This window comes from Carcharhinus amblyrhynchos, chromosome 7 (genome assembly GCF_965287045.1).
Source record: "Carcharhinus amblyrhynchos chromosome 7, sCarAmb.v2.hapA, whole genome shotgun sequence".
NCBI classification, from domain to species: domain Eukaryota; kingdom Metazoa; phylum Chordata; class Chondrichthyes; order Carcharhiniformes; family Carcharhinidae; genus Carcharhinus; species Carcharhinus amblyrhynchos.
In genome coordinates this window covers 126,666,186-126,679,778 of record NC_137330.1, presented here as the reverse complement: position 1 = coordinate 126,679,778, position 13,593 = coordinate 126,666,186, and the positions used below count along the sequence as shown (strand labels likewise).

At 36.9% G+C, this 13,593-nt stretch overlaps 1 protein-coding gene across 1 annotated transcript in view; it reads right to left on the bottom strand.

Moving 5' to 3' along the window:
- Window positions 1–13,593, bottom strand: part of LOC145345623 (dynein axonemal heavy chain 8-like) — a 1,557,438-nt gene that overhangs the window by 164,214 nt on the left and 1,379,631 nt on the right. Inside the window, exon 85 of the mRNA XM_080193457.1 lies at window positions 9,671–9,744. Coding sequence (XP_080049583.1) covers window positions 9,671–9,744 — 74 coding nt within the window. The remainder of the gene's footprint in view (window positions 1–9,670; window positions 9,745–13,593) is intronic.

Sequence of the window (13,593 nt, the reverse complement as noted above, 5' to 3'; positions counted from 1 at the left end):
CTCTTTTGCCCTTTATGTATTTGTAGAAGCTCTTGGGATTCTCCTTTGTCTTATCTGCCAAAAGAATCTCGTGTCCTCTTTTTGCCCTTCTGATTTCTCTCGTAACTCTACTTCTACACCCTTTATATTCTTCAATGGATCCACTTGATCCCAGCTGCCTATGCATGTCATGTGCCTTCTTCTTCTTCGTGACATGGGCCTCAATATCCCAAGTCATCCAGAGTTCCCTACTTCTACCAGCCTTGCCCTTCACGATAAGAGGAATGTGCTTACCCTGAACCCGATTAACATACTTTTGAAAGCCTCCCACTTACCAGACATCCCTTTATCTGCCAACAGACTCCCCCAATTAAGTTTTGAAAGTTCCTTCCTGAACATGTGCAAATTATGTTCTTTTTGTTAAAATCCACATTCCTAACATGGCTAGGACATTATGGAAAGAAAATTGGCAATGATTGTCTCATCAAGAACATTGGGAAAACATGCAAAGGTAAGAAGTAAAATATTTTGGGTCTTCATACTTTGAATATTAGAAGACTGGGGAGAAGCAATAAAAAGATTAAAGATTGAAGTGATAGTGCAGGAAAACAAGTCAGAAGAAAGCTCTCTGTGTGGTTTTAAAAGAGTGGGTTTTTCCAATCAGAGAAGGGTTGAGATTCCATGCAGTATCAACCATCTTTAAAAAGAAGGGATGTTGTACTGTATGGCTGGGGCCATTTGAAAACAAAATACATCAAGGAAACAGTCTTCAGAGCAGTAAAGGGGAGTACTGAGAAGACAGGAAAGTAAAATAATATATGTAAATAAAGAATATATGTAAATAAAGAATATAGAAATAGTATGAGCACTTTTGAGTTGCTAGTACCTGCAAGGGAAATGATGGGTCAATTAGGAGTTGTGGGTCTTTTCAATGAAGGAAATGATTCCTATGCAGAGCATTTTCAGTACTTTGTACAAGTGAACAAATTGCAAATAAGTTGCTCATATCAGCTTTTCTCAGTACAAATGAAAGTAAAACTTACAATTTGCTCTAGAGCTTGGTTCTTTCAAAAATACCAGGAACCAAAATTTACAATGACTTGACAAAGATCCTTGAAGAGCATAACTCTCAAAAGCTACTGATCATCGTGGAACGGTCCAATTTCCACTGAAGAAAGAATTAAATGGAAGGTGGAAGCATTGCTCAGTTTGTGATGACCTTATAAAGGCTGGCACAACATTATGAGTTTGATGAGTCGAAAGAAGATTGTTTGAAATAATCTAGAATGTGGTCTCCAAATAATGCCATTCAAAGAAGATTTCTTACTGAACATGATTTGACATTAAAGATAGTAGGAGAAATTGCATTGTTAATGGAACAGGCTGCTGAAGAGGCTTCACAATTTGCTGTAGGAGTGAAGATCCACAAGTTGGGAACTGTCCAAAGGAAGTTAAAACAGCAACAAGCATGTCACGTAATGCCAAAATGGGCCATACAGTGAGTGAATGCTGGAACAAGGATAGTACATGTAAGAAATGTGGCAAAATGGGTCATGTTGGAAAAGCTTGCTCGGCTTACCCTGAGAAGAATATTCAGAAGAAACATCTGGGTATTTCAAGAAAATCAATACTACAAGAAAAATTTAAAACATGAAAGAAAAGAATAATGATTGTGAAGAAGAGAATATCCAGAAATATGATGATGAGCTCTGACTGATGATCTTGTCCATATAGGGTGAATCACATAGATTCTGGGTGATTCCGAAGTTAAGTGGACAATCTATTCGGCTGGAGGTTGATATTAGTGCTGCTCTATCATTAATTCCTGAGATTACATGCAAATAAAAGCAGTAGCGTCTTCCTTTAAAATTAGCAGGACATATACAGAAGGGATTGTGCAGTTAAAAAATTATATTGTGGTCAGCAGAGTTCCTCTACATGTGGTCCATGGTAATTTTACAGCTCTATTTGGGACATCATGGTTAGAGAAGATAAATAGAGTGTTGATTGGTTGGTTCCAGAACAGCCCTACAGCAACTTCCAGATAAATACAAGAATGTATCGAAGAGAAACAACTTGGCTCAATGAAGGGAATTGAAGTGAAATTTAGGATAAAGCCAATCAAAAAGTCTCAAAGCAAGAATGGTGTCATGTGCAGTTCGTTGCATGGTTGAAGAAGAATTAGTACAATTTGTTAACACTGGTGAGTTAGAGCCTGTTATGATGAGTGGCTAGACTACCGCTATTGTACCTGCTAGGAGACCAGACAGTTCAGTCTGTATTTGTAGTGATTTTAAAACAACCATAAATGCAGTATTGTGTGCTGACTAATATCTACTTCCTTTAATTGCAGATGTTGCATGATTATCAGGTTGGCAAAAATTCAGCAAGATGGATCTTTCACAAGCATATTGGCAGATGAATGAAATCATTGAATTACAACCATTGCTTACTCATAAAGATCTTTCTAATATGCACACCAGCCTTATTCCAACATGGAGGGAACTTTCCCAAGCTAGCCACCATGGGAATTGTAGCAGGAGGGACACAGACCATGCAAAGGTCTGTTGATCTTGGGTTGGGATATTGTGATCTCAGAGTGAGTGCAGCTGGAAAATCCCACTACATTCTTACAATTAATGCAGTAGAGGTCCTTTCATAAACTAGTAAATTATTATGGCAAATTTGTTCCTAACTTCATGACATTATTGAAGCCATTGCATAATTTACTATGTGTTAAACAGTCATAGGATTGGACAACAGAATGTGAGAAAGCATACAAGGATATTACAGATCACAGGGGAGGAGGTGCTGGCTGTCTTGAGGCAAATCAGAGTGGATAAATCCCCAGGAGTGGACATGGTATTCCCACGGACCTTGAGGGAGGCTAGTGTTGAACTTGCAGGAGCCTTGGCAGACATATTTAAAATGTCAGTATTCACGGGGGAGGTGCCAGATGATTGGAGGGTGGCTCATGTTGTTCCCTTGTTTAAAAAAGGTTCCAAAAGAAATCCGGGAAATTATAGGCCAGTAAGTTTGACGTCGGTGGCGGGCAAATTATTGGAAGGTGTGATAAGGGATAGGATCTACAAATATTTGGATAGACAGGGACTTAATAGGGAGAGTCAACATGGCTTTGTGCGTGGTAGGTCATGTTTGACCAATCTATTAGAGTTTTTCGAGTTGGTTACCAGGAAAGTGGATGAAAGGAAGGCGGTGGATGTTGTCTACCTGAATTTTAGCAAGGCCTTTGATAAGGTCCCTCATGGGAGGTTAGTTAGGAAGGTTCAGTCGCTAGGTATACATAGGGAGGTAGTAAATTGGATTAGACACTGGCTCAATGGAAGAAGCCAGAGAGTGGTTGAGGAGGATTGCTTCTCTGAGTGGAGGCCTGTGACTAGTGGAGTGCCGCAGGGATCGGTGTTGGGTCCATTGTTGTTTGTCATCTATATCAATGATCTGAATGATAATGTGGTAAATTGGATCAGCAAATTTGCTGATGATACAAAGATTGGAGGTGTAGTGGACAGTGAGGAATGTTTTCAAAGCTTGCAGAGGGATTTGGACCAACTAGAAAAATGGGCTAAAAAATGGCACATGGAATTTAAAGCAGACAAGTGTGAGGTATTGCACTTTGGAAGGACAAACCAAAGTAGAACGTACAGGCTAAATGGTCGGACTCTGAAGCGAGCAGTTGAACAGAGGGATCTGGGAATACAGGTACAGAATTCCCTAAAAGTGACGTTACAGGTGGATAGAGTTGTAAAGAGTGCTTTTGGTACATTGGCCTTTATAAATCGGAGTATCGAGTATAAAAGTTGGAATGTTATGGTAAGGTTGTATAAGGCATTGGTGAGGCCGAATTTAGAGTATTGTGTACAGTTTTGGTCACCTAGTTACAGGAAGAATGTAAATAAGGTTGAAAGAGTGCAGAGAAGGTTCACAAGGATGATGCCGGGACTTGAGAAGCTGAGTTACAGAGATTGAATAGGTTAGGACTTTATTCCCTGGAGCGTAGAAGAATGAGGGGAGATTTGATCGAGGTGTATAAGATTTTGATGGGTATAGATAGAGTGAATGCAAGCAGGCTTTTTCCACGGAGGCTAGGGGAGGAAAAAAACAGAGGGCATGTGTTAAGGGTGAAAGGAGAAAAGTTTAAAGGGAATATTAGTGGGGGGCTTCTTCACGTAGAGAGTGGTGGGAGTGTGGAATGAACTGCGGATAAAGTGGTAAATGCGGGGTCACTTTTAACATTTAAGAAAAACTTGGACAGGTTGATGGATGAGAGGGGTGTGGAGGGATATGGTTCAAGTGCAGGTCAGTGGGACTAGGCAAAAAATGGTTCGGCGCAGACAAGAAGGGCCAAAAGGCCTGTTTCTGAGCTGTAATTTTCTATGGTTCTATGGATATCAAAGATGCCTTTTAGAAATCTGAAGTACTGCTTCATTTTAATCTGAAGTTAGCACTACTGCTAAATTTTGCTTTGAGTACTCTGACTGGTGCTGAATTTAAGGATGCCCAGCCACAAAATGAAACATGTGACATAACATTTGCCGTACAAATATTTTATCATTATTTGTATAATCATAATTTTTGACTGATCATCAACCCTCAACTATAATTTTTAGAATGTATAAAGGCTTAGCTTCTAGCTGATTGGAAAGGTGGTCACTGATTTTATTTGCACACTCTTAGTGTAAATATCATCAATCAGAGTGCCATGCTAATGATGATGCATAATCATATTTACCTTTACTGATTGAGTAGGTGTCAACAACTAGTTTTGCTAATATACTTTATTTTTCATGAGTAGATCTTTTGTCTGTGACAGCTTCTTAAGTTCAGAGACAAACCAGAAATGGTCCTGTGATGGATATGGTATTGAAAGAAATAATAGCTGGAACACATCCTCCACATCCTCATTTGTAATTATATGCGTGAGTTGACCATCGAAGGTGGGTGTCTATTATGGGCAATCCAAGTGATCATTTGCCCTAGTGTACATGGAAGAGTTTTTGAACAACTACATAAAGGACATGCTGGTATAGTCTGGATGAAGAAATTACAATGTCGTTATTTTTGGTAGTTGGATTTGGATGTTCAGATTGAAGAAAAAGTAGGACAGTGTCAATCCTGTCCACAAGCAAGAAATACATCACTGGTGTCTCATTAACACCGTTGGGAGTGACTTAAAATGCCATGGTAACAATTGTATGTAGATTTTGCACCTCTGTTTGTGGATTGCATGTTGTTAGTGATAGTTGATGCGCACTCAAAGTGGCCAGCAGTTGTTATAATGGAATCTACTACAGCTGAAGAATCCATTGAAAAAATTGATGAAATGTTTGCAATCTGGTAAACCAGAACAGATTTTTTGTGATAATGGCTTACAGTTTACTTCACAAAAGTTTGAGGATTATTTCAAAGTAAATGGTAATCATATATAAAATACAGACTTTAGCATCCATCAACCAAAAGATTAGTTAAAAGATTTGTACATCCATGAAACATTCTTTAAAAGTTTTAAAAGATCAAGGTTCATTATCATATCACGTGAATAGCTTTTTGGCATCTTATAGCTGTCATCCGACTACCCAAAGTTCACTTGCATTTCTACTCTTAAAAAGAAAGTCAAAAACTACATTTGATTCATCATTTCCTCCAGAAACCTTATAGATAGTAGAATGTCAATAACCATCTCAAGTTGCTACACAAGAAGTGAGGGCAAAACAATACTAATTTCAACAAGGAGATTGAGTGTTCACATGTAATTATGCCACAAGCCAGCATAATCTTTGTGCAGAATAATTAATAATACATTGTCCTGTGTCTACAGTATGATTGATCTTATGTATAACATCGTAGTAATTTGTTGACATGACCACAGAAGTTAAGAGGGAGGGATATACTTAAAAAGGTTGCAAGTTGCTTTAAGAGCTGATCACATGATTTGATGGTGATGTCATTGGGGTGTTGTCACAAGCTGCTGTTTTATTTGCAGTTTGTACACTGTACGTGCAAGAATAAATCCTCCGAGAATAAATCTGTTGTTGTTAGTGTGAATCTATATGTGCAAACTACTTTTATTTCTTCTTGTTAAGACCCAAACCACCGAACATGGATGAAACATTCCATGTCTAAAAACAGAAAGCCAAATTGGAAAACCATAAAAAGGAAACAAGGAATGAAAGACACTTACACCTTCTACATACCGAGAATGAAATTTGGAAAACATGATTTCTAGGCAAACTGAAAATGGTCGAGGCTATATAATGGGGAATAGAACTATCCAAGTTTCCTTCTTACAGTTAATAAATTCAATGATACAGTACCGCCAAGATGCAGAAGCTGTGAATAAGTTGCTACAGCTGTTTCCTCTATTTGAAGGTGTCATTGGTGGATATACGCTATCCACACCAAGTTAACGAGGTTCTGCAGACTTGGCTGGGAGTCAGACTATATCCTAGAGGGAGAGGATCTGAAATTCCTTGTGAAGGAGACAAAGTTATATAGCATTTTGTGACTGAAATCCAAGCATATGAGCGGAGTGTACTGCCAAGGCAATTCGTAAGATCTGTCTTAGTTGTTTCAGCCATTTAATGTGTAATTTATTAATTTGACTCTTTCAAAGCACATAAGTAAGTTGGTTGAACATGATTATATAATACTTTCATGCATAAAAGGATTGTGAGAAGTTTAATAGGGCCTTATATTCCCTGGAATATATAAGAATCAGAGTTGAGCTCACTGAAATATGTGAAATTCTTAAGTGATTCAACAGAATAAATGCTGGGAACATGGTTGGGGAGCATAGAAGTAGGGTCATAGTTTCAGAATATGTATTGGGTACTGAGATGAGCAGAAATTTCTTCATTCATAAAATTGTGGAACTTTGGAATTCTCTAATTCAGTTGTTGGGATATATTCAAATCAGAGATTGGTATATTTTTGGATACCATTGGAATTGCAGGATATGGGAATAGTGTGGGAGATAAAATTGAAGCAGAAGATCACCCATGATTGTATTGAATGGTGGTAGAAGCAAGTAGGCTCAAAGGGCCAAACGGCCTCCTCCTGTTCCTATTTTTTCCCTCAGTTCAATGATTACTCTTTGTGATACAGGAGGAAGACTGATCTCAGAATTCAACTACATCCATATATTTTGAGCTGAAGAAGACAGAAGCTAAGGTACACAGCAACATAAAAGGGATAGGTATATACCGAAGGGCAGAAGTTATAGCTGAGGGAAAGGTAATTATGAGGCTATTAGGCAAGATTTAGGATACATAGGGTGGAGTAGGAAACTGCAGGGACTGGGAACATCTGAAATGTGGAGCTTATTCAAGGAGCAGCTACTGCGAGTCCTTGATAAATATGTACCTGTCAGGCAGGGAGGAAGTGGTCGAGCGAGGGAACCGTGGTGTACGAAGGAAGTTGAATCTCTGGTGAAGAGGAAGAAGGTGGCTTATGTAAAGATGAGACGTGAAGGCTCAGTTAGGGCACTGGAGAGTTATAAATTAGCCAGGAAGGAGCTAAAGAGAGAGTTAAGAAGAGCTAGAAGAGGACATGAGAAGACTTTGGCGGATAGGATCAAGGAAAATCCTAAAGCTTTCTACAGGTATGTCAAGAATAAAAGATTGATTAGGGCAAGATTAGGGCCAGTCAGGGATAGCAGTGGGAAGTTGTGCGTGGGGCCTGAAGAGATAGGAGAGGCACTGAATGAGTATTTTTCGTCAGTATTCACGCAGGAAAAAGTGTAGTCGCGGAGAATACTGTGATACCAGGTAGTAGGCTAGACGGGATTGAGGTACATAAGGAGGAGGTGTTAGCAATTCTTGACAGTGTGAAAATAGATAAGTCCCCTGGGCCGGATGGGATTTACCCTAGGATTCTCTGGGAGGCTAGGGAGGAGATTGCAGAGCCTTTGGCTTTGATCTTCATGTCATCATTGGCTTCAGGTATAGGGCTGGAAGACTGGAGGATAGCAAATGTTGTCCCCTTGTTCAAGAAGGAGAGTAGAGACCATCCTGGGAATTATAGACTGGTGAGCCTTACTTCTGTTGTGGGCAAAGTTTTGGAAAGAATTATAAGGGATAGGATTTATAATCATCTAGAGGGAAATAAATTGATTGGGGATAGTCAACCCGGTTTTGTGAAGGGTAGGTCGTGCCTCACAAACCTCATCAAGTTTTTTGAAAAGGTGACCAAAGAGGTGGATAAGGGTAAGGCAGTTGACGTGGTGTATATGGATTTTAGCAAAGCGTTTGATAAGGTTCCCCATGGTAGGCTACTACAGAAAATGCAGATGCATGGGATTGAGGGTGGTTTAGCGGTTTGGATCAGGAATTGGCTAGCTGATAGAAGACAGAGGGTGGTGGTTGATGGGAAATATTCAACCTGGAGTTCAGTTACAAGTGGTGTACCTCAGGGATCTGTTTTGGGGCCACTGCTGTTTGTCATTTTTATAAATGACCTAGATGAGGGTGTAGAAGGATAGATTAGTAAATTTGCGGACGACACCAAAGTTGGAGGAGTTGTAGACAGTGAGGATGGATGTTACAGTTTGCAGAGGGACATTGAAAAGCTGCAGAGCTGGGCTGAGAGGTGGCAAATGGAGTTTAATATGGAAAAGTGTGAGGTGATTCACTTTGGTAAGAGTAACAGGAGTACAGAATATAGGGCTAATGGAAGGACTCTTAGTAGTGTCGATGAGTAGAGAGATCTCGGGGTACATGTGCATAGATCCCTGAAAGTTGGCACCCAGGTTGATAAGGTTGTTAAGAAGGCGTATGATGTGTTAGCTTTTATTAGTAGAGGGATTGAAGTTCGGAGCCGTGAGGTTACAGTTACAACTGTACAAAACTCTGGTGCGGCCGCACTTGGAGTATTGCGTACAGTTCTGGTCGCCGCATTATAAGAAAGATGTGGAGGCATTGGAAAGGGTGCAGAAGAGGTTTACCAGGATGTTGCCTGGTATGGTGGGAAGGTCTTAAGAGGAAAGGCTGAGGGACTTGAGGTTATTTTCATTGGAGAGAAGAAGGTTACGAGGTGACCTGATTGAGGCATACAAGATGATCAAAGGATTGGATAAGGTGGACAGTGAGAGCCTTTTACCTTGGATGGTGATGGCTAACACAAGGGGACATAGCTTTAAATTAAGGGGTGGTAATTATAGGACGGATGTCAGAGGTAGGTTCTTTACTCAGAGGGTAGTAAGGTTGTGGAATGCCCTGCCTACAGCAGTTGTGGACTCACCAACTTTAAGGGCGTTCAAATAGTCAGTGGATAGGCATGTGGATAACATTGGAATAGTTTAGGTTAGAGGGTCATTAGATTGGTTCCACTGGTCGGCACAACATCGAGGGCTGAAGGGCCTGTACTGCACAGTAATGTTCTATGTCTATGTTCTATGTTCTAAAATAGAGAGAACTTTAATTGGTATTCAACCTGACGATAATTTTGTCTGGCTAAGTCCACAGTTGTTAGCTTTCACTCCTAACTGTCAGCACAGGAATGATTTTACTTTGGTCAAGACTCAGAATATTTGCCCTTTGTAATCCCTGAATTTATGCTTGGAAATCTCCCTATGGCAGCCCATCACTTTGTTGATGAAAATTCTTAGAATATTGAGAGTGGCTGACATGACATGAAATCCAGTTATAATTGATTAAAATTGATTTTTTTTTCTGACCTGATGCATAGACAGTGCCACTAACTTTCTGGCATGAACTTCTTGTCCTTGACCCATGGATATTGCCCTACAGTCTAAAGAAAACATATGGTTATCATTTAGACATAGCATTTTTCAGTCTTGCATTACAACTATCATCTACAGAAATAAAATACTAACTTGTGATGATCCTATGGCAGTTGTTTCAACTTGGGGTATAACCCCCAGTATACAAAATTTTTGACATTTAAGAAATGGCCAGTGAAATTCTGCATCAGAAAATGTGACATCATTTGCATTTAACAGCATCGATTCACAGTCATATGACATCAATTGTGCTGACAGCAATCATTTCACTATCACTTTGCATTGCAAGTAGTGTAATTTGTCGGCTTGGAGAGCCGGAGGGCCTGATCGTGTATAGTACTGTTCTTTCTTCTAATTGATCCCATTGCCATCAGTTGCTCAAAATTGCAGTGCTCAAACATTTGCAATTAGCAAAATGATTTCCTTTAAGCATCCTGTCAGCAAAAATGATCATGGAATTTGTTTTTCATGTTTCTGAATTTCTATTGCTTCTAGAACTATAAAATTGAGCAAAATGTTTCAGCCCTGAAAATTTGCTGTTGAATGCAAATCTGTTTGAATTTGACATTGCCTTGCTGTAATTCTATTAACCTTTTTGAACTGACCACATCCATTGTTTTCCTTCTTTCACCTACATTCAGCTTTCTATAGATAACATCAGATAACCTTATCTCACTTTCCTCATCCTGCGCTCTTGAATCCTTCTTCTCCTGTCTCATTTTATGTACTTACGATTGCATTACCACACAATCAGGAATGGGTGTTCCATTTGCAATTTTTCTATATCCTGATTTGCCACAGGCTATTCAGCTACAGTAGGCACGCACGAATCCTGCGAATCGGCTGACACATGATTCGCCAAGCCTGCTGCACTAAAAACTTAGCTCGGTGGGAAGAGAGAATCACTCCCTATGATTCTATTCTTTTCTATGGATCTATTCCATTCAATGATTCTATTCTATTGTTCTAGTTTATTCTATGATTCTATGCTATAATTCTAATTTATGATTCTATTCTATGATTCTACACTATGATTCTATTCTATGATTCTATACTATGATTCTATTCTATGATTCTATGCTATGATTCTATGTTATGATTCTATTCTATGATTCTATACTATGATTCTATTCTATGATTCTATACTATGATTCTATTCTATGATTCTATACTATGATACTATGCTATGATTCTATGGTATGATTCTATTCTATGATTCTATACTATGATTCTATTCTATGATTCCATGCTATGATTCTATGGTATGATTCTATTCTATGATTCTATACTATGATACTATGCTATGATTCTATGGTATGATTCTATTCTATGATTCTATACTATGATTCTATTCTATGATTCCATGCTATGATTCTATGGTATGATTCTATTCTATGATTCTATACTATGATTCTAAACTATGATTCTATACTATGATTCTATTCTATGATTCTACTCTATGATTCTATACTATGATTCTATCCTATGATTCTATACTATGATTCTATTCTATGATTCTATACTATGATTCTATACTATGATTCTATGCTATGATTCTATACTATGATTCTATGCTATGATTCTATGCTATGATTCTATACTATGATTCTATACTATGATTCTATTCTAGATTCTATACTATGATTCTACACTATGATTCTATTCTATGATTCTATGCTATGATTCTATGCTATGATTCTATTCTATGATTCTATGCTATGATTCTACTCTATGATTCTACACTATGATTCTACGCTATGATTCTATACTATGATTCAATTCTATGATTCTATACTATGATTCTATTCTATGATTCTATACTATGATTCTATTCTATGATTCTATTCTATGATTCTATTCTATGATTCAATGCTATGATTCTATGCTATGATTCTATATTATGATTCTATTCTATGATTCTACTCTATGATTCTATGCTATGATTCTATTCTATGATTCTATACTATGATTCTATACCATGATTCTATTCTATGATTCTATGCTATGATTCTATTCTAGATTCTATACTATGATTCTATGCTATGATTGTATGCTATGATTCTATGCTATGATTCTATACTATGATTCTATTCTATGATTCTATACTATGATGCTATACTATGATTCTATTCTACGATTCTATACTATGATGCTATGCTATGATTCTATTCTATGATTCTATACTATGATGCTATACTATGATACTATTCTATGATTCTATACTATGATTCTATTCTATGATTCTATACTATGATTCTATACTATGATTCTATGCTATGGTTCTAAGTATAGAATCATACCAATGATTCTATTCTATGATTCTATGGTATGATTCTATTCTATGATTCTATGCCATGATTCTATTCTATGATTCTATACTATGATTCTATTCTATGATTCTATACTATGATTCTATACTATGATTCTATACTATGATTCTATGCTATGATTCTATGCTATGATTCTATACTATGATTCTACTCAATGATTCTATGCTATGATTCTATGCTATGATTCTATACTATGATTCTATTCTATGATTCTATGCTATGATTCTACTCTATGATTCTACACTATGATTCTACGCTATGATTCTACACTTTGATTCTACGCTATGATTCTACACTGTGATTCTACTCTATGATTCTATTCTATGATTCTATGCTATCATTCTATGCTATGATTCTATACTATGATTCTATGCTATGATTCTGTTCTACGATTCTATTCTATGATTCTATTCTATGATTCTATTCTATGATTCTATGCTATCTTTCTATACTATGATTCTATACTATGATTCTATACTATGATTCTATGCTATGATTCTATTCTACGATTCTATTCTATGATTCTATACTATGATTCTATTCTATGATTCTATACTATGATTCTACTCTATGATTCTACACTATGATTCTATATGATTCTATTCTATGATTCTACACTATGATTCTATACTACGATTCTATACTATGATTCTATTCTATGATTCTATACTATGATTCTACTCTATGATTCTACACTATGATTCTATTCTATGATTCTATTCTATGATTCTATGCTACGATTCTATGCTATGATTCTATACTATGCTTCTATACTATGATTGTATTCTATGATTCTATACTATGATTCTATTCTATGATTCTATACTATGATTCTATTCTTTGATTCTATACTATGATTGTATACTAAGCATAGAATCATAGAATAGAATCATAGTATAGAATCATAGCATAGAATCATAGTATACAATCATAGAATAGAATCATAGTATAGAATCAATGATAGCATAGAATCATTCTATGCTATGATTCTATTCTATAGAATCATAGAATAGAATCATAGCATAGAATCATAGAATAGAATCATAGTATAGAATCATAGTACCACACAATCAGGAATGGGTGTTCCATTTGCAATTTTTCTATATCCTGATTTGCCACAGTCTATTCAACTACAGTAGGCACGCACGATTCCTGCATAGCATAGAATCATAGAATAGAATCAATGCTATGACTCTATTCTATGATTCTATACTATGATTCTATTCTATGATTCTATACTATGATTCTACTCTATGATTCTATGATTCTATTCTACTTTATGATTCTATTCTATTCCATAATACTATTCCATTCCGTGTTATTCTATTATTCTATTCTACAATATTATTCTATGGTACTATTCCATTCTATAATCCTATTCTATGATTATATTCTATTCTATAATTCCATTTCATTCTGTGTTATTCGTTTATTCAATTCTAAAATTTTATTCTATGGTTCTATTCTACGATCCCATTCTATGATTCTATTCAATCCTATGATTCTATTCAATTCAATTCTATTCTA